Source organism: Vulpes lagopus, chromosome 11 (genome assembly GCF_018345385.1).
Source record: "Vulpes lagopus strain Blue_001 chromosome 11, ASM1834538v1, whole genome shotgun sequence".
NCBI classification, from domain to species: domain Eukaryota; kingdom Metazoa; phylum Chordata; class Mammalia; order Carnivora; family Canidae; genus Vulpes; species Vulpes lagopus.
Window position 1 is genome coordinate 27223403 of NC_054834.1, and position 26514 is coordinate 27249916.

Genomic DNA, 26514 nt, shown 5'->3' on the forward strand with positions numbered 1-26514 from the left:
ACTCTTGGCTCTGTCGGCGGCCTGTCCAGGACCCAGCAGTGTCCTCTGTCCACTGCCCTGGGCCGCTCCCCACCCCGCCCCCACGGCGAGCCCCTAACTCAGGGCTCAGGACCCAGGGCCCGGCCGCGACCCTCCTTTGGACCAGGACCCCCGACCCTGAGCCCGCCACCTCCCTGCGCACTGCAGACAGGATGGGGGCCAGAGCCGCGCCCGGCCTGCCGCTGGCACTGCTGCTGCTGCTGGTGCTCGGGCAGCCCAGGCTGGGGGTGCAGGGGGAGGATGGGCTGGAGTTCCCCGAGTACGACGGCGTGGACCGTGTGGTCAACGTCAACGCAAAGAACTACAAGAACGTGTTCAAGAAGTACGAGGTGCTGGCGCTGCTGTACCACGAGCCCCCAGAGGATGACAAGGCCTCGCAGAGACAGTTCGAGATGGAAGAGCTGATCCTGGAGGTGAGCGGTGGGGTCGCAGGCACACCGGTCCCCCCACCCCCGGCAGCCCCCGCCCGAGGCTGCATGCACATGTGGAGGGGCTGTGCAGGGGGGCCTGGGGGCGACTGGCCTGGGGCCCGAAGCTCCACTGCAGGGAGGCAGTCAGGAGGGAGGCGCTGCAGGCCCCCGGCCTCCGTGCTACAGGAGGCTGCTAGCACCCAGGTGTCTGTCCGTGGAGGAAGGGGAGCACTAGGAGGAAGAGAGAGGAGGGGGAGGAGCTGCACACAGCGCCCCATCTACCTTCCCCTCCCTGCACCCCACCCCCACGAAGATGCAAACGCTCGAATTTTAAATGCTCCTGACATCTTATTTGCGAGGCATCTGTTTCTGCTGAAGGTGTAGGGGAGACCAGCATGGCTCCCGCTCTCCCCCGTTCCCCATCAGTCCCTCCTGGGTCGGGCTGGACACCCCAATTGGAGAATTCTTGCGATTGGAGGAGGCTTCAGCACGCCCTCCCCAGCTTCTCTTTGCGGGAAGGTTCTCCTGGCCCCCAAGTGGACTTAGCAGGAGAGAAGCAGCCCATGGGGGGGATGCCCGGAGCCGGGCCCCCACCTCTCTAGCCCCAGGCTGCCAGCCTCCTGGCCCAAGCTCTGCAGCCCTTCTGCGTCCCTGCAGGACAGCGGGGCAGGACCACGGGCTGTTCCTGCGTGCCCCTGCGGCTGCTGGGACCTGCCATCTGATGTGCGTGGAGTATTTTTATCCTGAGTGCTCAGCATCTCGGGCCATCCACCTGCCAACAGCCTCCCTTCCCCGTCCTCCCGAGAATCCAGGCGCCCAGCTCTGGCAGGCGGGGAAAGCCGCAAGGCCGTGCAGAGTGGCCCAGGGTCCTGCTGGGAGGTGGGCACCGAGGGCAGAGACCACCATGGCCTGCATAAAGGCGGGTTGCAGTGAAGAGGGAAAGGGGGCGAGGGGGGGTCCGCCGTGTCCCCTCTAGTGCCTCCTGGGGTCCCTGTCTCCGAAGGTGACAAGCGGAAGCCACGGGGACCTCAGACTCAGCTCTCTGGCTTTCCCCACTCCTCACGACATGGCCAGACCCCCCGCACACCCCCCTGCCCAGTGGGGGTCACTTGGAAGAACCACAGGGACTTCTGACGTCGCCCCACACTGCATGGCCTTTACCCAGGATGGAGGGCAGGGCTCAGCTCTGGAGCAGGAAGGGCCTCCACCACTCTGAAGCCAGACCCCTCAGCATCCCTAGGCCCCCGGGGGTGTCGCGTGTGCCCTTACAGGGCAACCCCAGAAGCACAGCGTCCAGGAGCAATAGACGGCCAGGGGTCAAGATTGAGCTGCAGACCCAAGGGTGGGCTTGCAGGGAAGGTGGAGCTCCCAGAGCCCCGTGCAGCGCCGAGGCCAAGTCCTCACTCCCTGCATCCCAAATGACCCCACCTGAAGCATGACATGGGAACGGGGCAAGAACCCTGGAGCTGACTTGAACACATTCCCTCCAGTTAGCGGCCCAAGTCCTCGAAGACAAGGGCGTTGGCTTCGGGCTGGTGGACTCTGAGAAGGACGCAGCTGTGGCCAAGAAACTAGGTAAGGGGGTGTGTGTGGGACCTGGGGGGCCAGGTGCTGTGGGACCTGGGGGGCCGGGTGCTGTGGGACCCGGGAGGGCGGGTGGTGTGGACCCAGGAGTGTGGGTGGTGTGGGACCAGGAGGACAGGTGGTATGGGACCTGGGGGGCCGGGTGGCGTAGACCCGGGAGGGTGGGTGGTATGGACCCAAGAGGGTGGGTGGTGTGGCCCCAGGAGGATAGTTGATGTGGACCCTGGAGGACGGGTGGTTTGGGACCTGGGAGGGCTGGTGGTGTGGACCTGGAAGGATGGGTGGTGTGGACTCGGGAGGGCGGGTGGTGTGGGACTGCCGGGGCCCAGGCGCATAGGTGTTGGAGGGGGCGGCCTGGGCCAGGGGTTAGGAGCTGTCCTTGCACAGGCCCGGGCACAGGGCCTCACCCCGGGGGCAGAGACACTGACTGGTGAGGGGCCTGGCCCGTCTGCCCTCCTCAGACACCCGGGCTCTAATCCCAAAGTGGGGGTGGCCTTCCTCACACTTCCCTGGAAAGCAGGCGGGGGGGGGGGGGGGGGGGGGGGGGGGGGGGGGGGGGGGGCGAGCCCTGGTCAGGGCGCCGTGGCAGCCACCAGGGAGCAGCACAGGCCTGAGGTGGTGGGCCGGGCTGGGGAAGGCGGGCATTGGGGCAGTCACAGCCCTGGGACAGTGCCCGGGGGCTGGGGGGGTGCCCGCCTGTCATAGGGGAAGCAGACATGGGGGGCGTGTGGCCGGACTATGGATCCCCCCATGTCCCCCTGCACCCGCCTGCTCCGGGGGTGCTGAGGCCGCAGGCACAGACCTCAGGCTGTGGGGGGATGCGTCATGCGCGGGGAGGGGGCGGGGGGGAGGCCGGGCCTGGAGCCGTGGGTAGCCGGCCCCCACCCACCCTGTGTCCCCCAGGGCTCACGGAGGAGGACAGCATCTACGTGTTCAAGGGGGACGAAGTCATTGAGTACGACGGCGAGTTCTCTGCTGACACCCTGGTGGAGTTCCTGCTCGACGTGAGGATCCGCCTGCCCCACCGGCCCTGCTTCAGCCCCCCACACCCGGCCCCACCCGGCCCCCGCTTCTGTGCACGCGCACACACGAACATGCACACGCAAGCACACACATGAGCACACACGAGCACACAGGAGCATGCACATGAGCACACAAATGAACACGCACATAAGCACACGAGCATGCATACACGTGCACATGCATCACATACGTGCACACACACGCGCACGCAGCCCACGACCCCCCCACCCCCTTGCTCCCCTCCTCATGCCCCCCACTCCCCTCACTCCCCTCCTTACTGCCCCCCCAGGTCCTGGAGGACCCTGTGGAATTGATCGAAGGTGAACGAGAGCTGCAGGCATTCGAGAACATCGAGGACGAGATCAAACTCATTGGCTACTTCAAGAACAAGGATTCAGAGCGTGGGTAACCCCTGATGCCTGAGGCCCTCCCGGGACCCCCATTTTACCCATCTCCTAACCCCCCTCCACCCGCGTGTCTACACCCAACCCCCCGCCCGCTCCGACCTCTCTGCACTTGGGGCTCCCGGTCGGGCACCCCCTGCACCCGACCTCCCCCACTGACTTTCGGCTGTTCTCAGAGGACTAGGGGGTGGGTCTCAGCACGAACCACCCAGACGCGGAGGGCGCAGGGTGGGGGGGCCACCGGGAGACCGGCTCCCCAGAGACCGACCCAGAGTTTCTCCCTCAGATTACAAGGCCTTCGAGGACGCGGCGGAGGAGTTTCACCCCTACATCCCCTTCTTTGCCACTTTCGACAGCAAGGTTCACGTCCCTGTGGCCGGAGGGGTGCCCCACTCCCTGCAGCCGCCCCGACCTCGCCCCCGGGGCCCCGGGAACCTGGCCGCTTGCTACCCGGGACGCTCCCCACCCGCACCACCACCACCACCACCCAGATTTTACTCACCCCACCCCTCGTCCAGCCCAGGCCCGGGGAAGTCAAGGCAGCGGCCGGGGCCAGCTGGTCCGACCCCTTCCTGAGGCGCGGGCCCCGGGAAGCCGCCTGTCCCCTGACCCTCGCCCCTGCCTCCTCCCCCAAAGGTGGCGAAGAAGCTGACGCTGAAGCTGAATGAGATCGACTTCTATGAGGCCTTCATGGAAGAGCCTGTGACCATCCCTGACAAGCCCAACAGCGAGGAGGAGATCGTCAGCTTCGTGGAGGAGCACAGGAGGTGGGTGCCCGGCAGCTCCTCCTCCGGGGCAGGGGCAGGTGGGGGGGGGGCGGTCCGGAGCTCGTCTCCCTCTCCCTGCACCCGTCTTCTGGGTGCCCGCGATCCCTCCCACGCCGCCAGGCCCCACAGCGTCGCCCACCCTGCTCCCTGACCCTGACTGGCGTTCACGGCCTGCCGTCTGCCAGGAACCCCGACGGCCATCCCCCTCCGTTATCAGTTAGTTTTTAAAGATTTTATTTATTTGACAGAGAGAGAGGGGGGGGGGGGGGAGAGAGAGAGGGAGGGAGGGCGAGCGCGGGGAGGGGCAGGGGGAGAGGGAGCAGCAGGCTCCTGCTGGGCAGGGGCCCAAAGCGGGACTCAATCCCAGGACGCGGTTCTCAGCACAGGGGGCAGGGCAGCCGGGGTGGGAGCGGGTTTTGCCCTCCAGGGGTCATGGGGCATTTTCGCTGGAGGAGGGAACTCCTGGGGGGCAGTGAGGAGGTTTCGCTGGAGGAGAAGCGGGGGTGCTGGTAACGACCTCCAGGGCACACGGTCACTCCCTGCATCCCCCCGGGCCCCGAGGACTCTCCAGCCCCAAAGGTCAGTGGTGCCGAGGCTGAGCCCCCTGTCCCCCACCCGCACCCACAGGACCCTTTCCCTCCTGGCACTCCCCGCCAGGACCATGCACAGCTCTGTGGGACGCCAGTAGCCTGACCCCCCCAGATTAGGGACCCCCCGGCCCGGCAGGGCCTACGTCCAGGGTGCCCGGCACATGCCTAACACGCCTCAGACTCAGCTGAACCACAACAACGCATGAAGGCCCCAACGCCCCGTTCCCGCCTTTCTCCCAAAGACCTTCTTCTCTTCCAGGCCATGGGCCTGGCCGCTGCGCCCCCACCAGGGCCCGGAGCCCAGCGTTCAGACTCTGCCAGATGGTTCTGCTCTGGGCTACGAGCCGTCTGTGCCCCAGGCTTGACCCAGAGGCAGCCGGCGTCACGCAGAACTCTCTGGAAGGGGGGGCATCCTTCTCTCTTTCCCACTGAGCAGTGACCATCTCTTCTAGGTCCACCCTGAGGAAGCTGAAGCCCGAGAGCATGTATGAGACCTGGGTGAGTGTCCCCCCCGCCCCAGGACGGGGCTGGGCCCCAGGGGGAGGGACACAGGTGGCTGAAGACCCAAGTTCTGGAAGCTTCCGGCCCTGCCACGGCCCGCGCTTCGCTGGTAGGAGCCACCGCGCGGCAGCCGAGTTTGCAGGGCGGTGTCCTGGGGACTGGGAGACACACAGGCTGACACGACGACGGGGGGACGTGGGGTGGAGGGGTCTGCTCTGCCGGCGCGGGGCCTGGAGGGCAAGCGATGCCGCCAGAACCCACCTGACCCGGAAGCCCCGGCTGCACCACGTCCAGGCCCAAGGGAGCCAGGGGCGCCCCCTCCTCCGGGCGCACAGCTAAGCTCCCTCCCCTCCCAGGAGGACGACATGGACGGGATTCACATCGTGGCCTTCGCTGAGGAGGCCGATCCTGGTGAGGGAGGAAGCTCGACTGGATGGGTGCGGGCGGGAGGGGAGCCCGGGCTGGTCAGGGCGCCGCATGGGGGGGGGCTCCTGGGAGCGCAGCGGCCCAGGCAGCAGGAGGCAGAGGCAGGGCGCCTGCCCCCACCCCCCGACCACCCAACACTCGGGTTCCCCCCAAGACGGCTTCGAGTTCCTGGAGACGCTCAAGGCCGTGGCCCAGGATAACACGGACAACCCGGACCTCAGCATCATCTGGATCGACCCTGACGACTTCCCCCTGGTAAGAGGCCCGAACGGGGCCCTGAGCGGGTGTCTTCCTGCCCCGACTCCCGGCCCGGGGGCGCGGGAGGTCACGGCGGGTCCTCAAGGGCACTGAAAGGCAGCCCGAGGTGGGGAGACAGGACGGCAGGTCAACCGCAGGGAGCCTAACACACGACACCCCGAGCGGAGGCCCGGCAGGCGCCCCCCCCAGCCCCAACTGGCAGCGCTGTGGGGGGCAGACCAGACGGGCGGGCCCTGCAGGTGGGTGCACGCGGAGTGCCGAGTCCCAGGGGACAGCTCGGTCCCCGCCAGAGCCCGACCCCCAGCATACACGTGGCAGGAGCGAGTGATCTGCTGCCCGAGTGGCCCTGATCACCGCGCACGGAGGCCTCAGCTCAGGGGCGCCCGGCTGAGCGGCTCTGAGGTGACCTGGTGGCACCGCGGCGGGACCAGGCCCAGAACACGGGCTCCGGCCCAGCCTTCCTCCGGGGAGGGGCCGGCGTCTGCACTGCCCTGCCGCTGCTGGCCTCTCGCCCTTCCCTGCAGGCCCTATAGCTGGACCCGCACCCTATCGGCCCCGGGGCTCACGGGGACGCCCCTGTGCCAGCCGCCTACACCCGCTCCCCCTGCACCCCCTCACGGCGCCCTGTGGTCTCTCCCCAGCTGGTGCCATACTGGGAGAAGACGTTCGACATTGACCTGTCGGCCCCACAAATAGGAGTGGTCAACGTCACGGACGTGAGTCCCCTTCCCGCCCCGCTGGCCTCCACCCCTGCTTCCCTGCTCTGCGGACCCCCCAGGAGTCAGACACGCCGTCTCAGGGCTGGACGGACGCACTCAGGCTCTGAACATGCGCCCCGTCCTGCAGGGCCGGTCCCCAGACTCCCCACCTGGAGTCACCACCCCGCCCCCTGGCACTTGCAGAGCCCCCTGGGCATCGAGGACGTGACTGCCATGTGGCTCGTCTCGGGTCTACATATGGGGCGCGTCTGCCTCTCCAGCGGACGTTGAGCTTTTTGAGGGCAGAACTCTCACCCACACGTGGCAGGTGTTCAGCCGTGGTTTTGTGGCGATGAAACGAATGGGCTATGTACGGTCTTTGCGTCCCCCCAGCTCCCGGTGTGACCGGGGAGGCAGGTGCTGTGTTGACGACACGGCCAGATCTTATAGACGCGACCACGAGGAGACCAATAAAGTGCTAGGAGGCCACAGAAATCAAAGCCACTTCCGCTGGAGAGAGGCTTGGGGGTGGGGGGCATTTGGCGCGGCACCCGCACAGCCTGCGGGGCATGCCACGTGCACACACAAGGCCTTTCCAAACCGATGCAAGAGGTAGAGCTAAGTAAGGTCACAAGTAGGAGAAGGACTGTGAAGTTCTGGAAAAGGCAAGTCGTGTTTACGGCCTGCGAGGCTCGAGGGTTCTGTGGAAGGTGCTGGAACGGCAGGTGATGGAGTGCTGGCAGGAGCCAGGCCTCACTCTCCCCGCCGAAGGCCCCCGCCGGCCCACGCCGGAGGCCTGTTAGGGAGGCCAAGGACGGAGGCCGCCCTGCCAACCTGGCCGGTGCCGCGCAGGAGGGGAAGGACGGCGGGGGCCCCGTGAGCTGGGGGACCGGGCTCCGAGGACCTGGGTTGGGCTCACCCGGTTCCCTGCGTGTGCCCCGCCCCAGGCCGACAGTGTGTGGATGGAGATGGACGACGAGGAGGACCTGCCTTCTGCCGAGGAGCTGGAGGATTGGCTGGAGGACGTGCTGGAGGGCGAGATCAACACGGAGGACGACGATGAGGAGGAGGACGACGACGACGATGACTAGCAGCTGTGGCCGCCCTCTCCCTGCCCTCCCGCCTGCTCCTCTCCTGTGCTCCCCCCTCCCTGCCCCTCCCTGGGCTCCTCCAGGGACCCTGGGTCACCCTCCATCTGCATCGGGCCCGGTGACCTGACCCCGACTGTCACCTGACAGGGACAGGACCCCCTGTCCCCCACGCGCCCGCCCAGCCGCCTCACTGACTGTCCCCTGTCCCTCGGTGGCCCCGTCCCACGACGGATTCCCCCACCGGTCCATGTGTTCTCCCTCATGACCCTCCTCTCTTCCGTTCCCCCCACCTGCGCACACTCTTCCCCACACCCCCAAATCCTCCGTCCTTCCGGCCAGGAGGGAGGGCGGGCCCCACATCCCGGGCCACCTCGTGGCAATCTCTTGTTAATGTATTTGGGTCAGATATTGAGAGGCCTCAATAAAGGATCTGGGGCAGCATGAGCAGGTGTCTGCTGAGAGGTGTCACCCCGCGGCAGGAGGGGGGCAGCCGGAGGATGAGGACGGGAGAGGGGGGCAGGAGGGGCGGGCACTGCGATCGGAGCAGGATGGGTGCCTCCCTCCAGACCATCGTCCCCAGAGGAGAGTGGATGACTTATCTGTGGCCAGGAACCAAGCTTCCTCGCCTCCCCAACACAAGATGTTTGTGCAGCACCCCAGGAGGCTCTGGGAGTGCCGGGCTGGAAGTGAGGACAGGCCGGAGCACATGGAAACCCACCACAGACTGATCCTGCGCTGCTGGATCGCACCCTCCCTGCAGCTCTTCTCCAAACGTCAAGACTCAGCCCCAGTGACACTTCCTCGGTGAGGGCTTCCCAGAGGCGGTGCCCGCTGCAGCCCCCTCATCTGGGGTCCCCTCCTCGGCGACCCCCTCCATCTGTGGCTAAGTGTCTGTCCCCCTGCACTGGACCGTGGGCCCCTTGAAGGCAGGAGCCCAGGCTTCTCTGTGCCCACCAAGGGCGGCCCCCATCGCGTCTGCTAGCAGAACGTGCCAGTGAACAGAGGGGCTCAGGAGGGAGTGGCCGCCACGCAGCGGGCTCCGAAGGCTCCAAGGAGTGAGCCCTTGCTAGGCCCTCCCTCTGTGAAGAGTGGGGGCTGACGGGGCAGAGGAGGCAGGGAAGGGGCCTGCCCGCCAGTGGAGAGCATCAGAAGCACCTGCAGGATGTGGGTGTCATACTGGGGGCGCAAAAGAGATGAGCAGGACAAGAGGAGACCCACAAGTGGGCCCCATGAGGATGGGCGGGCGTCACGGGGTGTGTGGGGCTTGGGTCTCGTCCTGGGAGCCGGGAGGAAGGGTACTGATGGGCGGGTGGGCAGAGGGAGGGAAGGGGGCCCCGGCCCTCAAGGCCAGAGGCCACCAGAAGGGCCTGCTCTGCAGAGGAGGCACAGAGTTCTGTCCACGCGGGCCCCCACCCTGCCCCTGGGCCTGGGCGGCCGAGGTTCCGGGCAGGAAGGCTCCCCACGGCCCCCAGCACAGCCCAGGCTGGCGTCCGGGTAAGGGAGTGGGACACCGTCGGGGGGGGGGGGGGACCAAGGCACTGATTGCCCGGAACTCACAGACGTGACAGTTGTGGGCCAGGTACAGAGGTGCCGCTGAGACTACAGGACGGCTAAGTGTAGGAGACACATCACGGTCCTGGACAAACCCAGGAAGCGCCCCTGCAGGGGGCGGAGGGCTCCTGCCACCATTCAGTCCTGCGTCTAATACGCGGAGTGGGCCCTGGGCCAACCACGGGCAGTCGGCAGCCCGCACAGCTCAGGGCAGGGCCCCCGCCCATCTGCTGCTGGGTCCTGAGCACCCATCTGCGCCACTCCTGACACTCAGGATTTCCGCGTCTCGGGAGAGCCCTGCCTGGGGGGCAGCAGCATGTGCACCCTCCCGGCGAGGGTGCTGGGTGTCAGGGGCATACCCTGCCCCCTGGGAGGGGCAGAGCCAGCGCGAAGCCCCAGCTCCTGTACAGGCGTCACTTTGGGTCTCTGGGTCTCACTGATGGCTCAGAGAAATGGCTCCTGGTCCCAGGACACAGCACAGGAGACACACAGCCAGGGCACCGGGTCGCCCTGCTAGCAGAGGGTGGTGATGGGGGAGCAGGGAGGAGGCAGGAGGGGGCCTGTAGGCCAGGAGGGGGGCTCCCCAGCTGGAGGTGGCACAGGCCTCTGACCAGGGCCCCACGCGCCGGAGTTGAGGCAACAGCCCTCCGGCTGCAGATGGGGCGCAGACTGCCCCCCCCCCCCCCCCGTGTTCCTTCCCTGTTTCAGTGTGGCCGAGACTCTGGGAGGAAAGTCCCCGAGGTGGAGAGGAAGTGAGAGCGCGCCGGCCGAGGCAGAGGGGAGGCCGGGGAGGCCGAGCTGAGCGTGGCTTTGCACGGCGGCGTCTATATTTGCACGCTGAGCTCACTGCTGCTCTTTTCCTCCCAGAAAATCAAATTACATCATGGTGGGGGGAGGCCGGCGGGCGGGATATCTGCGGAAGGTGAGAGGGACACGCGGGCATCACCCCGGGGGAGGGCCCAGGTGGAGGGCAGGGGGCCGCCGCCGCGCTGCCGCGGCCGCTCGGGGATCCGGGGCCTCGGCCTCCGCCGTCGCTTCCCCGCGCAGGCCGGCGGCCCGGACCCCGCAGCCTCGCCGCCCCGGTGCCCGCGGGCGAGGACGGAGAGGACGAGGCCCGCAGCGGGGTCCGCCCCCCCGCCCGCCGGCCGCAGCCCACCCGCGAGCCTTCCAGAACCCCGGCCCCGCCCCCGCGCAGGCCCCGCCCCCGCCCGCGCAGGCCCCGCCCCGCAGGCCCCGCCCCTGCTGACGTCACCGGGCGGGCGGGCGGGGCGCGCGCGGGGCTCGGGCTCGGGCTCGGCGGGCGGAAGCGGCGGCGGCGGCGGCAGGAGCGGCGGGAGCCGAGCGGAGGCTCCGGACGCTGCCCAGGACCCGGGACGCCGGAGACCGCGCCCTGAGCGCTCAGCCCGAGGCGGTGAGGGCGGGGGGCCGGGGGGCGCGGGCCGGGGAGCGGCGGCCTGGGATCGGGGGCCTGGGATCGGGGAGCGGGGCCCGGGGCCCGGGGGCCGGGGCCGGGGCCGGGGGTCGGGGGGTCGGGCCCGGGGCGCGGGCGGGCGCGGGGGCCGACCGGGACACACACCTACGGGAGCCCGCCGGCACGCGCGCCGACACACGCCCATGTGACTCGTACACACCGCTTCGCACGCAGCAAATCACAGCCGTCCCCGCGCTACGCATCCCCCTCCCCCACGGCCTCCATGTGCCCGGCCCCGGGCGACCCGCTGCGGACGGGCGGGGGGGCGGGTCCTGCGGTCCCCCGGGGCGGGATCCGGGGCTGGGATCGGGGCTGGGATCCGGGATCCGGGATCCAGGGCGGGGATCCGGGGCGGGATCCGGGGCGGGATCCGGGGCTGCGATCCGGGGTCCGGGGCCGCGCAGGGCGCTGTGCTGGGCCCGCTGGGCGCCCGGGGCCCGAGCGGCCGCTGTCTGCGCCCCGGGGCGGCGGAAGGCCGGAGGAGGGGGCGGGAGAGAATGAGTATGAGTCAGCCGAGGATGGAGCCCGAGTCGGGGAGAGGGAATGAGGGGAATGTGTGCGAGGGACAGGGACGCGGCCGCGGCGGTCGGGGCGGCCGGGGGAGGGGGCGCGCCCGGGAGCTCGAGCGGGGAAACGCGCTGAATCTGTGGGTTTTGTGTCTGGGTGAGCCTGGCCCCCGGGCTGTCAGAGCGATTAGCCGTAACTGCTCTTCCCTTTGTGGCTAAGCGCCGCGTCGGGGACCGTGCCAGAGCCCCCGAGGCCGCCAGAGCCCCCGCGGCCTGCTTCCTCGCCCCGCACCTGTGCCCGCCCTGCCCTGGATGCCCTCCCTGGGTGCCCTTCCTGCATGCCCACCCTGGGTGCCCACCCCACGTGCCCCCCCTGCATGCCCTCCCTGGGTGCCCACCCCAGCACCCTCGGGGAGAGCTGAGGCTGTGCCTCGTAGGCAGACCCTCAGCACCACCTGGGCACAGCCAACCCGCTCAGGCTCCTCCCCACCACAGTGATGATCCCTATACAGCTGGGAATCTCACTCCTTCCTGATGGGTGTTGGGGTAGGGGCCCCGAGTGTTCAGACACGGACACTGGGGCACAGGGCCCTGAAGTCCTCAGTACTCAGGGCCAGCACCACGTGACATGGGATGGAAGCCCACCGGAGGAAGAGGAGGGAGAGATGGGGGGGGGGGAGCTGGATGCAGGGGAGAGACAGGCGACTCAGCAGCAGGCAAGGCCCTCCTCTCCCCCCCCCGTCCTCCCCACACCAGGAGGCAGCCCCCCATCACACGCTCCATGCCCCCACCTGGGTCAAGTCCCACAGGCTCAGCCCAGTGTCCGTACCCAGGGCTAAGCCTCTTGCTCTCAGGCCACGCTGAACAGTTCGAGGCCCCAGGACCCACCTCCCCTCTGGCGGTTCAGTCTTAGAGCCCCCTGCTTTTGTCACAGGGTGAGGCTGAACGGAAGCTACGGGCAGAGGTCCACGGCGTGTGACACTCGGGATAATGAGGGGCGAACGAGGGGCCCAGGTGGAAACTGAAGTGGGCCCCGTGTGCCCCCCTCCTTGCCTGCCTCCCTCCCAGCTCCTGGGACACACCTCCACCCGCCACCCAGGCCACACCCCCCCACCCCCCCACACAAGTAGCCAGCAGGGGGGCGGTGGCTCCTGAGCCTCGGGCTTTCTTCCCTAGTCGACTGGGGGTTTGGAAGGCGCCACTAGGGATGATCCGGAAGTGCTGTCGGGACGCCCGGCCTTATCGGGGCGCTGCGCCCCCCGCGGTGGTGTCCCCTTGGCCCACCGCCCCCAGCACCACCCCCACAGCCCCAGCCGGCCCGCTCTGGCTCCCACCCGAGGACCAGCAAGCGGATCCCTGCCCCTCCTCCCCTGCGTCCCCAGCGGGTCCCACGTCCGTGGGGCTCCACCTGGGCAGCTGCAGGGCGGCGGAAGGAAGGAAGGAAGGTGCGAGGAAGCAGGGAGCGGAGCGCAGAATGATCGGGAGGGAAGGGGACGGACTTCCTGGCAGTGGCCGGGCCAGTTCCTGCCCGGTATCCTGTCCCAAGAAGGGCCACCGCCCAGGCTGCGGGGTGATCCCGGGAGGGGAGGGGACTCGCCGGGAGCCGGGAGGAAGGTGAAGGGGCCCAGACGCGTAGCCCGCCGTGGCCACACCAGCCGGGACGAGCGCTGGGCAGTGCGACCTGAGGGCTACGTGAGGAAGTGCACCTCCCTGCACCACAGGATTCCCCAGGGGACCAGCCATGGCCCTGCGGCCGCCAGCTGCCTCCCCACCCCCTTCCCCGCGGCCGACCCTCACTCACCACTCCCCACCCCCTCCCGTCCAGTGGTGTCATTGTCCTGAGCGCTGGGGGGCACCCAGAACCAAGGTTGCCATGGCAGCCGCTGAGTCCCGGGCTGCCCCCCAGGGTCTGTCCTTTGCCGCCTCCTGGCCGTTCCCAGGCCTGCCTCCATTCCGCAGGGTCTCCTCCGCTGTCCCCTCTCCTCTGGATGTGGGCCTGTGCCTGCAGACCTTCCGCATACTCTTCACACACGCACGCCCCCGGGGCTGGCATGTGCACATCCGTGCCCTGATCATGCACCCGTCCCCCGCACCTGTGCCCCCCCCCCCGCCCCACATCCACCGCAGAGTCCCACCCCCGTGCGCCCCCCCACCCTGCTCCTGGGGCCTCCTGGAGTCCGCTGCTGCCCGCGCCCCCGGCCGTGGGTGCCGTGGGTGGCTTGCTCACCACCCTGAGCCCGGCCCGCCCACCTCCCCTGGAAGTCTGTGCTGTAGGATCGGAGCCCGGAGCCTTAACTCTTTCCAGAGATTCGCACACATTTTCCTTCCCCGGGATCTAGTTACAGCCTCTTCTTCCACATGAAAACGGGACAGGATGCTCCTCAGGGCTGTCCCGCTTTCCCCTGAGGGCTTGGTCCCAGGGTCTCCCTGTGGGGGGCACGCTGCCGCCTCCCGAGCCACCCCTTCCTTTGGGGAAGCCCCACCCCCTCTGACTACGCGCGTCTGGATCCCTCCCGATCGCCCCCTTCCTGTCCCGGGATTATCAGTGGGTGGGGGCTGGGCTCCAGAGCTGCCGCTGTGACCTAGATTTCAAGGCGAGACGGTTCCTGGTGCTGACAGTCGGCGAGCATTGTTCCCGGCCCCGCCTGGCAGGGCCACCGCTGGGCCCTTCTGTCCCCTTGCACCTGTGAGCGCCTGTTTCTCGTGGGGGTCCTGCCGCTTGGCTCATCGTGCGTCTGCGTCGCGGTGCCTGCCAGCTAGAGAGGCTGGTTCGTTCTGGCCCACCGAGGGGGCTGGGAATGGGCACCCCTGGGCTGCCACCTCTCTGCCTCAGTTTCTCTGCGTCTACACCACATGCCCCCTGCTATGTGTTGCATTCCCATCCCCTTGCCGGGGTGACTGGGGCAGTCCAAGGACGCCGTCCTCCCACTCCTTGCCGTGGCCCTCCGTCTCGCCAGAGCTGTGATGTAATTTACTTTTTAAAACGCTTTATTTTTCTGATTATAAAAGAAATACATCCTCATTGTGGGGGGATCAAAGCCCCTTTAAACTTCCCACGAGGGCTTCACGTCTTATTCCACCCGGGGAGCACCTGCAAAGGACCGACCCTCCTTCTTCCTGTGTCAGTCACACTTTGTGCCTGGCGAGGGCAGGGAGGGCCTCGAATGTTCCCTCCCTTTCCACCTGAAGGCCTTGGATGAGGCAAGGGGGAAGGCCTGGAGGAAGGCCTGCCCAGCCCCCCACAGAGGCCATCGTGGGGCACAGCCTCGTCGGAACCCCTTCCCCTGCCACCCAGCCGGCCTGGGAACCGGGCAGGGGGCCAGAGGAGGCCGCTTGGTATTCCTGGGCGCGGGGGCTGCGGGTGTAGCACAAAGGCTGGCGGAGGGGGCGGCGCGGAGGCCCGGGGGCCAGCACGGGAGGCATGGGCTCCTCAAGGCTGGGGTGGCCCCCGCCACCCCCTCCCCGCCCACCCCGGCCCCAGCCCTGAATCCCGGGAGGACCGTTAGACCAAGCCCCCGGGCATCCATCCAAAGTGAGTCACCATGGGGTGGTGGGGAGGTGAAGTGAGGGTCCCCCTCACTGCTGGGGAAACGTGGAGGCTGGAACACAGGCGCCCCAGTGCCCCAGCCTCCTGCCCCGTAAGGGGCCCCGGCCCGGCCAGCCTCTCCCTCGGGGTGGTTTTGGAGTATTTTTTTTCTTTCCTTTTTTTTGACAGGGGGAGGGGTTGCGGGTGGGTGGGGCGATGGGGGGCTCGGAGGCTGCGGGTGAGAAAGTCTGGAGCAGGTTGCTATGGTAACCGCCTCCTCAGTCAGGGGAGCTGTTGCCAGGGTTACTCTTGGGGGGAATGAGGAAAAAAGATGGGGGTAAGGAGGTGTGACTGGTCCCTCGAGGCCGCAGCCCGGCCCCCTGCTTCTCCCTGGCTTCTCCCAACGGCCTGGCCCTCCCCAGCCTCCCCCCCGCCCCAGAGTGGAGGTGCTGGTGGGAGGTGCCAGCGAGTCCACCGCCGGGCACCTCGAGCTCAGCGCCTCCCTTTGTTCCTCCGATCAGTCATGGCCGAGTACGGGACCCTCCTCCAGGACCTGACCAACAACATCACCCTGGAGGACCTGGAGCAGCTCAAGTCGGCCTGCAAGGAGGACATCCCCAGCGAGAAGAGCGAGGAGATCACGACCGGCAGCGCCTGGTTCAGCTTCCTGGAGAGCCACAACAAGCTGGACAAAGGTGGGCGGGGGCCGAGCCACGGGGCCCACGGACCCCCCCCCCCCCCCCGCCCCCATGCACCTGCTGCCCCTGCCGGCAGGCGCAGGGAGGGCAGAGCCGGAGGGAGCGCCCAGCCAAGCCACAAGTGTCAGAAGTAGAACCGCTCTGGCACTTTCAGAGCCGGGCTCCGGGGAGGGCGGGTGCAAGGGAGCTGTGGGTGAGGAGGCCCCGAAAGGCCAGTGGACCCCGGGGGCGTCCCAGAGGCGGAAGCGTTGGGGTGTTTGGAGGATGAGGCCACCTGCTTTGTTCGCCCGGGGCCCAGGCGACCTGGGAGCGGCTAGGGTAGGGTGGGCCGTGCTGCGGCCGAGGGGCTCTGGGGGGGCCTACAGAGCAGGGTGAGCAGCGAGGGCCCGGGGGCGGGGGACGGTGGCGCCGCAGTCCCGGGGAGCGGCACCGTGGAGGCCAGAGTGGGGCCCTGGCTGGGTCAAGGCAGGCGGGGCCACGGCGAGGGCAGCTCCCTGTCGTCCCTGCTGCTCAGCCTGCAGCCCTCGTCCGAGCCGCTGCGGGCCTGGCCTCCCGGCCCCACGGCCCGCACACAGCTGACCCCGTCCCCCGCCCCCCCCAGATAACCTCTCGTACATCGAGCACATCTTTGAGATCTCCCGCCGCCCCGACCTCCTCACCATGGTGGTGGACTACAGAACCCGCGTCCTGAAGATCTCGGAGGAGGATGAGCTGGACACCAAGCTCACCCGGATCCCCAGTGCCAAGAAGTACAAAGGTAGGAGCCCGTGCCCGTCACACACCCCTGCGCCCCGCCCCACGGCGATCCCTGGAGCGCGCGGGTTTGGGGCCAACGGAAGCGGACGGGTGGGCCTGCCTGCTGTCGCCTTCCGTCCCGCACATGTGCCTTTCTGCCCCCAGACATTATCCGGCAGCCCTCTGAGGAGGAGATCATCAAATTGGCTCCGCCACCGAAGAAAGCCTGAGCGAGGGGGAGGAGAGGAGGAAGGTTGGACCTTCACTGGACCACTCCCTTCCCCCAGCCTCCAGGGGAGGGGCACGGGCAACCCCCCCAGTCTACCCACTTACTAACCCGGTCCTAACCCCCTTATTGTGCGCGTGTGTGTGCGTGTGCGCACGCTCTGGCTGTCTGTCTCTATGTCTAGCTCATCTAGTTCCTCCTCCTTGTGAGGGGATGGGGGTCGGGCTGGGGGGGGGGCTTCGTATCCCCACTTTAGGGGGAGGTGGGGGCTATTTCTATGCAAATAGAAATGGGCACATTCCTCCTACTGCCCTTTCCCTCCACGGCTAAAGTGTGGGAGCAGAAAGGACCTGTATTTTCCTACTGAGGAGCCGAGCTGCGGGTAAAGCACGGGCAAGGTGGGTGCATTTAATGAAAAGCAGCGGGAGGGAAGGTGGTCACCCAACCTCCCCCCTCCCCGGAAGGGGGAAAGGAAAGCCGAGTTGGCGCCTGTACCCCGTGCTGGATCGGCTGAGGGAGCTTTTCTAGACGGTCTTCAGGCCAGAGGGCGTGGGCCCCAGCAGGTCCCTTTTTGCTCCCGTCCCGCGGGCCTAGGATGGGTACGAGCCAGGGATCTAATGAGAGCACCATGGGATCCTTTCCTGGCCCCTCAGTACCAACTTCGCGGAGCACCGAGCGGTAGACGCCCCCCCCCCCCCCCGAAGGGCCCATGCTGGGAGCAGCCCCACCAACTCGGGGGCGCGGGCAGAGAGGGGCCTCCTTGCCACCCCTTTATTCCTACTCAGACTGTTGCACACACGGACTCCAGACCTAGGGAGGCTGAGCAGTGAGCCCCTGAGGTCTTCACTCCACCCCTGCCCCAGCCACAGGGTCCCAGCGTGGGGACTACAGGCCACCTGCCCTCTCTGGGGTCTACAGCACCCCCAGCTAGAAAGACAGGAAGGAGCTAATTAGGGCCTCTTCCTCCGCACTGACCCCCAGTTCAGTCTAGGAGGGGACCTGCTGGCCTGTCTCCCTCAATACCCTGGCGCGTCGGGCTCGTGAATGCCTCCCAGCCAGTCCCCGGACCCCGGCCTCGTCCTGTGCCGACGCCCTCCCCGCCCTGACCGTGCTAACTGTGTGTACATATATACCGACATATATGTATATTAAACCCGCACTGCCATGCCTGCCCTCTCGTGGTGTCGAGCATAACTTCTTGTCTAGGCCCGGGCGGGGCTGGGGGGAGGCCACAGCCAGAGGACTGCCGGTCGAGTCGCTGCGGAGTCCACACGGGAGACTGCGTCCACGTGCCACCTCCACAGGCTGGAGCGAGCGCAGTTCTGAGCTTTTCAGCTGAGGGAGCAGGCCTAAGCGGGGGGAGGACCGGCTGCCGGGGAGGGAGAAAGCCGACGGGCCGCAGAGCAGCCTGCACGCCCAGCCCAGCCCAGCCCAGCCGTCCCCTCTGGCCACTGCTGCGGACACCTGCCTTAACACGGACACCTGGAGTACTCCACAGTTTTGCCTTAAAGGACCTCCCCGAGATGCCCCAGCCCTGTCTGCTTCTCCCTCCAGGACCGAGAGGCACTTGTAGAATTGGGAGGGGGGAGCTGAGCACGACTGTCCTTCCGGTCAGGATTATGTGATGTGAGAATGTGCGTGAGAGCGAGCGAGAGCGAGAGGGGGAAGAGGAGGAAGGAATAGGAGCCTTCTCTGAGGAGAGGAGGGGGGAGATGGGAGAAGGGAGACAGGGTCATTTCCAGCAGAGTCTAGAAATCTCTCTGTAAGGCAAAAATAACCTAAAAAGACTAACCTGCCCTCCCACCCTGTACGGCTGTGAGATTGTCCCCATCCTGTGCTCCTGTCTGCAGTGTGCACGGCCTTGTTCTAACCCTGGAATAAAGGTGATTGTACTGTACTTGACTGCTTCTAGAATTTCTGTGAAGGTTTCTGGAGCCTCTGGATGACTGGGAAGGGGGGGAGGATACTTAATCCCACTCCCTCACTAGCCTGGAACAGAGGCCAGGAAAACCCCCATCGTGGTGTCCTTCCCCTCCCCCAGCCCCTACGCAGCCCGAGCCTGGAGACTCGGAGACACGCCCCGCACACCACACCTCCTCAGGCCCTAGGAAGGCCAGGGCCAAGCACCTAGGCCGGCAGGAACCACACCAGCCCATCTTGGGTGAGAGGGCCACACATCACACACAGAACAGCAGTCAGAAAGAAGAAAAAAAAAAGCTTTACTGAGAGAAAATACACAACAAAGTCCAGAATGCGTGGTTTTCAGGCCACTCCGTCGCCCCCCCCCCCAGCAACAGGAACACAGACCACTCAGTCACCACACACCCCCTACCTCGGGGCAAGTGCAGCAGCTCACAGCTGGTCTGACCGTGGCTAAGAAAGGGGCAGAAGGAAGGAGTGTCTGGAATTCCATCCTTTCACTGTTCCCTTCCTCCCTGGCTTATTCTAGTAGAATCGGGCTGCCCCAGGGTGCAGTTTCTGGTGGGGGGGGGGGGCAAAGAAATAGCAGCACAAGCAATAGGGCAAGAATTCAACTAGGACTTCCGTATCCGTGACCGGTGACGGGACGGGTGTCCAAGCCCCAGCCATCTTCATCCTCCAACGACGTGTCCCTCAATCGCAAGATGTCAGAGGCGGACAAGCTCCAGCGGCCGACCCAGGAAGGCCTTCTCTACTTCGCTCTTCCACCGGGAGAAGAGCTGCTGCGGTGAGGTGGGGGCTTCAAGAATCAAGCAGCTGCCGCCGAGGGCGTGTGTCCCCGTGTCCCCCGCCGCACACAGCGGGAGAGACCGCCTGCAGTCAGTTCAGTCAGGCGCGAGAGACGCCGGCCTCTGCGGACCAGAGGCCCTGAGACTGCCCCGGAACACCACCGGGAGGAGAGGTGGGAGACCCGAGGCAAAGGACTGAAAGGAGTTTCTGGTTTTCCCAGCCCCGAAGCTGTGGCAGGAAGCAGGGCAGGGCAGAGCTGAGGACCCTTCCATTCTAGAGCCTCCGAAAGCCCAAGGGGCTTGCCCCAACCTCCAAGGGCTGCGTACAGAGGGCGGGCTGACCCCGGTGTGACCGTGAGCTCACGATCCGCTCTCGTCCCTTTATTGCAGTCATAGAGGATATATAGGTATTTAAACGGACAATAATTTTAACGTGATACATCCAAGTTTGACTTGCTTTTTAATATATTTATAGATATAAAATTAGGCCTCTAACAGTGACAGGGCAAGGAGATCGCTGCCACCAAACAACTTTTTCTTAACATTAACAGAAGAGGTAACACGTCCTTCAGATTCCTCCTCCCCCTCCCCCAGCCTCCCTCACCAGGCCTAGTTGGGGTGACGGGACGACAGAGAGAAGAGCGGGAAGGACACCTCATCAAATGTGAAACACTGTGGGAAGTACAGAGGACGAGCGGGTGGGAAGGAAAGTGAAGAGTGTGGGATGGTTAGGGGCTCTAAGGACCTCCCAGAAAAAACAGGATCCGGGGTTGGGGTTGTTCAGGGGGGAAAAAAAACAATGCAACTGTCACAGACTTTTAAAAAATAAAGAAGAAAAAGGCCAAAAACCTAAACCAAAGAGAGAGTGGCACTTGTACCGCCCCCACTGTGGCCCATGGGTCCTGAACAGCCAGTCACCCCCACCCCCCACCCGAGAAACAGGGAGATTAAAGAAAAGGAAACCCCATTCCCTACCCCCAAACCAGTTAACAAAATAGGCTCCCCCCTCCCAAAAAACAAGGCTTTGGGGAAAGGCCATTTCTGCTGAGCCCTCTGCGCCTCTCCGTGCAGCCCACCCCGGGGCCTGCTCCCACTCCGAGCTACTCCGCAGGTTCGCTCCCCCTCTGGTCTTTCTCCTGGGATGTCTGTCTTTTTCATCTAAAGCAAAAAGTCCAAAGTGCGTGTCTGCTGAATGTAAGGGCCTGGGACAGGAAAGGGCTGCCCAGGCAGGATCGGGTTGGCAGCCCCAGCCCGCCCTTCCTGGGTACGAGGCCTCAGGACGGCATGCACTGCACCCGGTCGGGGCCCTCCTCCTCGTCCGAGGTGTCGGAGGAGCTGGGAGACTCGTCGGAGTCCGCATCTGTGGCCCCAACCCCAGGTTCTCGCCAGCGCTGTAGAATGGGAAAGGCTTGTTAGTAATTTCCCTGAACCAGGACAAGCCTGTTAGGTCTTAACTCTAATTCCGATGCTCTAGGCCAGGGGTCAGCAGAATGCTTCTGAAGGGGCCAGATGAGGAGTCTTTCAGAGTCCTGGGCCGCTGCTCTGCCGCAACTACTCAGCTCTGTTCTTGCAGCATGAAAGCAGCCACTGACAACGTAAATGAATGGGTAGGATTGTGTCTAATAAAACTTTATTTACAAAAGTTGCCAGAGTTCACCAACCCCTGTCCTAAGCCTCTTCCTCCCCCCTAAGGGAAAAAAGGCGGCCACCCCTTCCCCCACATTCCTCCTCAACTCTTTCCCCACCCTCACACCTCTGTCCCCATGGAGACAGCACTCTCATGCACGGCGACGGGGATCGGAAAGCAGACACCACCCATTCTGCCACACCAGGGCTCTGACGGGGATGGGGGACCATGCAGAGGACACCCAACCCAAGCCACCGGATCCCTTTTAAGGTGGTGAGGAAGTGGGCACTGGAACACTCTCCCCTCCACAGCATCACCGCCCTGGGAGCTCACCTCCCCCACCCGCTTACCCGGTGGTGGCGTCTCTGTCTCAGGTGATGCATGAGGAACCAGAGCATGTGGCTATCAAACAGGTCAGTGTGGTGCAAGCTATCTTCATCCCGCTCCCGCTTGTTCTTCTTAATCACCTGGAACCAAAATGGGTGGTAGGAGTGGGCATGAGCAAGGAGTAAGAACCCTGGACCTGACCAGAAAAGATTGGCATTCTATCCCACTGAAAACTTCCTTTAGGATCTGTTAAGCTGAAGAGGTGCTGTATGAGATCAGGGAAGGATTTGCCACGTTTATCCACAAAGAAGGCTGGGAAGCTCTAAACCAGAATGGTTCTTCTGAAGATACCCCAACTGCTCCAGCGTTTACTAGAGGCACCCCGCTGCCCCCCCGAGCCCCCACGCTGGGACCACTCCCCAAGGGGCAATCAGTGCCTTTAAAGAACTGAGCAGCAGTTATTCCTTCCCATGACAACGAAGACTCAAAATGTAACGTGGACATGGGCAGCCAGCTACTCACGTCCTTCAGCCCTGTCAGCTCAGTGGAAGTTTCAGCTGTGGGCGCCCAGATCTTGACGTCATGGTCAAGGCCACTGGTTGCCAGCACTGGCAGGTGAGGGTGGGGCTCGAGACAGTTCACCTGGTGAGAAGGAAAGGAAAACACAGGCTCAGGGGGTGTATGCAAACGGGGCTTAAAAACCACTACTCACCTTGAGCCAAACATATTCCTCAATCAGAGCTGAGGCAGCTGCTGGGAAGGCAGGCCCAACCATCATGAGTGTGGGCCAAGGGCCCTGGGGGTGGAAGAAACACTGGACACAGACTGGGTAGAAGACCAGGCCCATCGCTCATTTCCTAAGTATAGGCAGGGGTGGCCTCACCCTAGACACAGCCCTAGGGGTGGGCGGGTGACTGGCCAAGCTTACTGCTGGCTTCACAAAAAGGCAGTGAGGTCCAGATGACCTCATCCACTCCGGATTCCACAGCTCCAACTTGCCCACGGCTGGAAAAAGAAAAACCTCTCAGTGGGTTTCATCAAATGGCAAATAAAGTTTTAAAAATGAAGAAAGCAACAGCTGCTGCTGAACCCCCAGAAAAGAGCCCAGGGATGATTACATTCCCTTGGCGCTGTTTACTTGAATTGGAGGGTGGCACAGGCTGGGGGGTGATGCGGTGCTGGAGCTCTAGTCTGCTTGAGAACCCTGCGCGCCCCAGGGGACAGCACCCTGCAGTGGCCCTGGAAGCCCGACAGGCACAGTGCAGGAAGACAGCCTCCTGGAGCACCCATGGTTTCAATGTCCGCCACCTCCGGGTACAGTCACTGGGCAGGAGAAATGTAATTGGGCAGACAGGCAGGCCTTCTGGCTTAGGCAGCTTCCTTCTGTCTGGAGGCACCCATGCCCCCTGCTGTCTGACTTGAAAACATCAGCCTTCCAAATGGCCAGGCAGGGCCGGGCAGGGCAGGGCAGGGCAGGGCAGGGCTGGGCTGGGCAGGGCAGGGCAGGGCAGGGCAGGGCGCTCCCATGGCCACTGGAAGAGCTGGTCCCAGATCCAGCTGCTGAAGCATTTTCAGGCTTTTAGTCAGATGAGGAATAGATAGGAAAGGCACCCGGAAGGAAGAGGGTGTGGTCCTCGCCCTCCTCACCGCCCCCCCCCCCCAATCCCATCCCCAATCCCATCCTGCCCTGCAGCTGCCCCGTAGGCCAAGAAAACAACCCCTGGCAAAAAGCCTCTTTTATCTTTTACTTCTCTCTGGACCAACTCCTCTCTGCCTGGCCTGCACGCGCAGAGGGAGCAGCTGGGGGGAAACCGGGGCCAGCATGGAAAATAAAACTGATCCACAGACTTCCAATTTCTTTGTTCTCCCACTTTACAAGTAAATAAAAATGCTCCAGAAAAAACTGAAGCTAAGCCTGAGCCTAAGAATAAAGCAGAAACCCCATTTCTCCTCTTTTCCTTCTCTCACTCCCCATGTCTGCTCACTGCAAAGTTTATACTGGGGCTCTCTGAGGTAGTGTGGAAGTTTCCGGCATCTGCAGCTCGAGGCGGCATTAGACATGAACTCCACTGCCTGAGAATATGATCAAAAGATACGTGATAACTCACACATACAACCCTGAACTCATTCATCCACCTCCAGATAATAATAAGTCTTTGCTACCCTTCTACTCTGATCTAGCTCTGCTCGAGCACGTCAGTAAATCAAAAAGCACAGAGGAGAAACTCCTTGGAACTTACGACTAAAGACAAAGTCAAGGGCGCAGGGAGTAAGTCAGTAGCGCATGGTACCTGGGTTGGAGCCGCAGGGGGGAGCCGACGGAGAGCTTCCGGGCCAGGCCTGCCTTACCCTGTCAGTGACACCCCGGAGCAGAGCTCCAGCCTTAGAAGGACTGGCCTGGGGAATGCAGGGATAGGAAGCAGTCGAGTGCTTCAGGACACTAAGGACTGTCCTCTGACGTCATGCCCCCACCCCTGTCTCTGAATGGGAACAAACAAAGGACTAGAGTTTGAGCCAAAACCAGAGGCAAGAGACCTGGGCAAGGAGAGGAGAATTTCTAAGATCCCCTCTGGTTCTAATATTCTGCTTTATGATGAGCTGCTATGAATGTGCTTTTGAGGCTGGTGCCTGGAGACACACTACAGGGAAGTCAAGACCAAAAAACAGAGGCCAAGTGATGACACACAGATCATCAAGTCACCCAGGGGCACGCAGAAGCTGGGAACCTTGTCTCGGGGTGCAGTCTCTGTATCTCTTGTTGGGGACTCTCACTCTTGTGACTTGTGACCCCTGAATCCAGGCTTGAGGCCCACCTGTCCCAGGCAGATGCCCTCCCCGTTGAGCACCGGGATTAATCATCCAACTCTGATACTGGCTGCGGTGAAAGCACAGTGGCCTGCAGAGTAGTCTGGGAGAATGGACAAGTGCTGGCCTGGGGGAGGGCATTCAGCCCCGCGTCTCTGGAACAGGACGCAAGACAGTTTATGATCTAGAAAGGATTCACTGGCCCCTCCTGACTTCCTTCTGACTCCACGCCCACTGCAGAATTCTCATGAAGACTCCGAGGTTTTCGTATGTTCGTTGCAGATGACAGAAGAGGGCTTATGGCAGAGCAGGACATGAGGCAGGCAAGAGTGAGACAAGCCTTCATGATCTAAACTCCTCTCCACATACATTTAGGCCACAGAAGCCTTGGATGTGTACTGGCCCCAGGTCCCCCAAATTTAGACAAAATCAGAAAAAATCTGAAATAACTTCCCACTAGGGGAAGAGACACACAAGAAAAGGGAGCCTGACGGCAAGGACCCATTTTAAATTATACCAGCACTCTCGGGACAAGCCTCATGACGATGTGGCTGGGCTCTCTGCAACCGCCCAAAGCTTAGATGGAATGAAACAGAAGAGAAACCAAGCTGTCTCAGCCACTCCCCTTTGAGGTCCTTAACCAGACCGCCTCGGGGAATCGGTACAAGGCAGTCTCCCACAATGCCTCTCTTCAGATCTTCTGCAGCCCAAAACTCTACCATAAGAAGCCACTCAACTCCCTTCCTGATACTGGGTCTCAAAACAGAAAAAAATATATGCTTAGCTAGATCCATCTTGGAAGCTGACCATGCTTCACCCCCCATTCAGGATCCTCGTGCTTCCTCTCTGCCCTCCCTCTGGGAAGGCAGTCCAGAACTCCAAGGAGAGACAGACGGTGATGTGATCATGGGCTGCATAGCAGGCTGCTCAGTCATCATTTAAAAAAAATTTTTTTTTTTTGCTGTATTTGCGCTGTCCCTATTAGCTCCTTCTAGCTTGTATCCACTGACCCAGGATGTAGTCAAGATCACTACTTAGCTACTCTTAAGGGATGAGGCATGAGGCATGGAGACGTCTTTTGCGTAGTGCAGGATGGAGCGCCCCCAACTCCAATGGTTTTCTCTAGGAAAGGGGCACGCCTAGGGATCCCTTATTCAAGCCGGAGGTGGTTCTTCTCAATAAACCACACGTTAGAGGGGCAGAAGACCAAAAGAGGAAGAAAGGATTCCACCAAAACCTCAGTACCCCAGACTACAATACTGCCTTTAATTTAGCTGGCTAGACCCCTAAGACCTGGCACCATGTTGCCACGGTTAAGTTCAGTGGCCCTGCCAAAACCTACCTTGCTGGCGAGGGCACGGAGCCAGGCAGCCGAGCACGGCATACTCACCACGCCTCCCTTGTCCCCCTCCATGAACTGAACGATCTGGCAGGAGGACTTCTCCCAAAGGAAGATGTGCCCGCAGTCACTGCCGCTCACCACAAACTCACTCTTGGGGCCATAGAAATTGACGCCTTTTACTGAAATGATAAACGAGGGAAGAAACCACACGAGAGTTGGCATCAGGCCTATGCCTGTATATATTTACCTCAGAGGGACTTTAGTTATTCACAAACTCTAAGCCAGCTAAGAAAGAGCCAAAAAATTCCTTTCATTTTCACAAAACACATCAAGGGGCTGTGTGTATAAGAGACAGAACAAGAATCACACAGTCCCAGGGACTATTTCTGTTCCCCTGCAGAGCTCCCCAGGGCTGAGGGGCTGCACACCCCCAGCAGCAGCAGCGTCAGGCTCACTGGTCTCCACCCCCTGGAGCACCTCCGGCCTCACGACTGCCCTCCTTGTCCCAGCCTGACCACCCCTGCTCCGCCTACTCCCAGGCCGCCCCGTCCTACACCCCAGGATCACCCTGGGTTTGCGTACTTCCTTAGTACCTTGTCACTGCTTCGGGCCGGCAGCTGGCCCGAGGACGACGGAGGTACATGCCACTACTGCCTGGAGGAAGCATCTGAACTGTGCTTGCTGCCGAGAGTCTGAGTGACAAGGCTCCGCTCTCTGCAATTACTAGGGGGAGCTGGGGCCCCAGCAGCTATGTGCAGTGCACAGCAGTCATGGGACTGTACCCATGCTTCTGTCTGCCCGTGGACTAAGCTCCAAGCACCAGTACTCCCGCTCCCCTCACCAGCTCAGAAGAAAAAGGGCAAGTCACTGCTCTCTCCACATCAAAATTATGACAGACACTTGTTAGGAGCAGTGGCGACCGCGAAGAGCAGTGACCACCCCAACCTTTCTGTACATTAGAGTCACACAGGGAGCCTTTTAGAAACCTCTCTCAAGCTGTACCCCATACCAATTAAATCACAATGTCTGGGGACAGAAGCCAGGCTTCAGTATTTTTTTTTAAAGATCGGCAGGTGACTCGGCGCTGCAGCCGCGCTCAGGAACCACACGCAGAACACACACGGGCCCACCCTCGCCACAGACGGGAGGCACCCGCAGCACACCGCCTCCTCGGCCCCATTCAAAAGAGTCACTGCCACCT

General features: G+C 63.6%; 3 protein-coding genes across 4 annotated transcripts in view; 2 read left to right on the forward strand and 1 right to left on the reverse strand.

Annotated features, from left to right (window-relative positions):
- The first annotated feature begins 44 nt into the window (after positions 1–44).
- On the forward strand, positions 45–8235 carry CASQ1 (calsequestrin 1). Its single transcript, XM_041722918.1, has 11 exons — positions 45–452; positions 1940–2024; positions 2937–3037; positions 3346–3457; positions 3747–3820; positions 4097–4227; positions 5270–5315; positions 5675–5729; positions 5899–5999; positions 6644–6718; positions 7648–8235. Exons 1-11 carry the CDS (start codon positions 192–194, stop codon positions 7789–7791), a joined length of 1185 nt encoding a protein of 394 aa, XP_041578852.1. The 5' UTR covers positions 45–191; the 3' UTR covers positions 7792–8235.
- A 2357-nt stretch (positions 8236–10592) lies between these two features.
- On the forward strand, positions 10593–18401 carry PEA15 (proliferation and apoptosis adaptor protein 15). Its single transcript, XM_041773368.1, has 4 exons — positions 10593–10753; positions 15367–15540; positions 16145–16300; positions 16444–18401. Exons 2-4 carry the CDS (start codon positions 15369–15371, stop codon positions 16506–16508), a joined length of 393 nt encoding a protein of 130 aa, XP_041629302.1. The 5' UTR covers positions 10593–10753; positions 15367–15368; the 3' UTR covers positions 16509–18401.
- Positions 18402–18702: 301 nt separating this feature from the next.
- Positions 18703–26514, reverse strand: part of DCAF8 (DDB1 and CUL4 associated factor 8) — a 41970-nt gene continuing 34158 nt past the window's right edge. For both annotated transcript variants that reach the window (XM_041773366.1, XM_041773367.1), the window contains exons 11-14: positions 25362–25492; positions 21689–21808; positions 21190–21306; positions 18703–20603 (exon numbers count right to left, since the gene is read on the reverse strand). In XM_041773366.1, coding sequence (XP_041629300.1) covers positions 20487–20603; positions 21190–21306; positions 21689–21808; positions 25362–25492 — 485 coding nt within the window. In that variant the 3' untranslated portion in view covers positions 18703–20486. The remainder of the gene's footprint in view (positions 20604–21189; positions 21307–21688; positions 21809–25361; positions 25493–26514) is intronic.

Bases quoted from the DNA above. Each gene is read 5' to 3' on its own strand.
- CASQ1 (XM_041722918.1), top strand. From the start codon at position 192: ATGGGGGCCAGAGCCGCGCCCGGCCTGCCGCTGGCACTGCTGCTGCTG. The intron at 453-1,939 runs GTGAGCGGTGGG...CATTCCCTCCAG, and splicing joins TGGAAGAGCTGATCCTGGAG to TTAGCGGCCCAAGTCCTCGA. The intron at 2,025-2,936 runs GTAAGGGGGTGT...TGTGTCCCCCAG, and splicing joins AGCTGTGGCCAAGAAACTAG to GGCTCACGGAGGAGGACAGC.
- PEA15 (XM_041773368.1), top strand. From the start codon at position 15,369: ATGGCCGAGTACGGGACCCTCCTCCAGGACCTGACCAACAACATCACC. The intron at 15,541-16,144 runs GTGGGCGGGGGC...CGCCCCCCCCAG, and splicing joins CCACAACAAGCTGGACAAAG to ATAACCTCTCGTACATCGAG. The intron at 16,301-16,443 runs GTAGGAGCCCGT...TTCTGCCCCCAG, and splicing joins CAGTGCCAAGAAGTACAAAG to ACATTATCCGGCAGCCCTCT.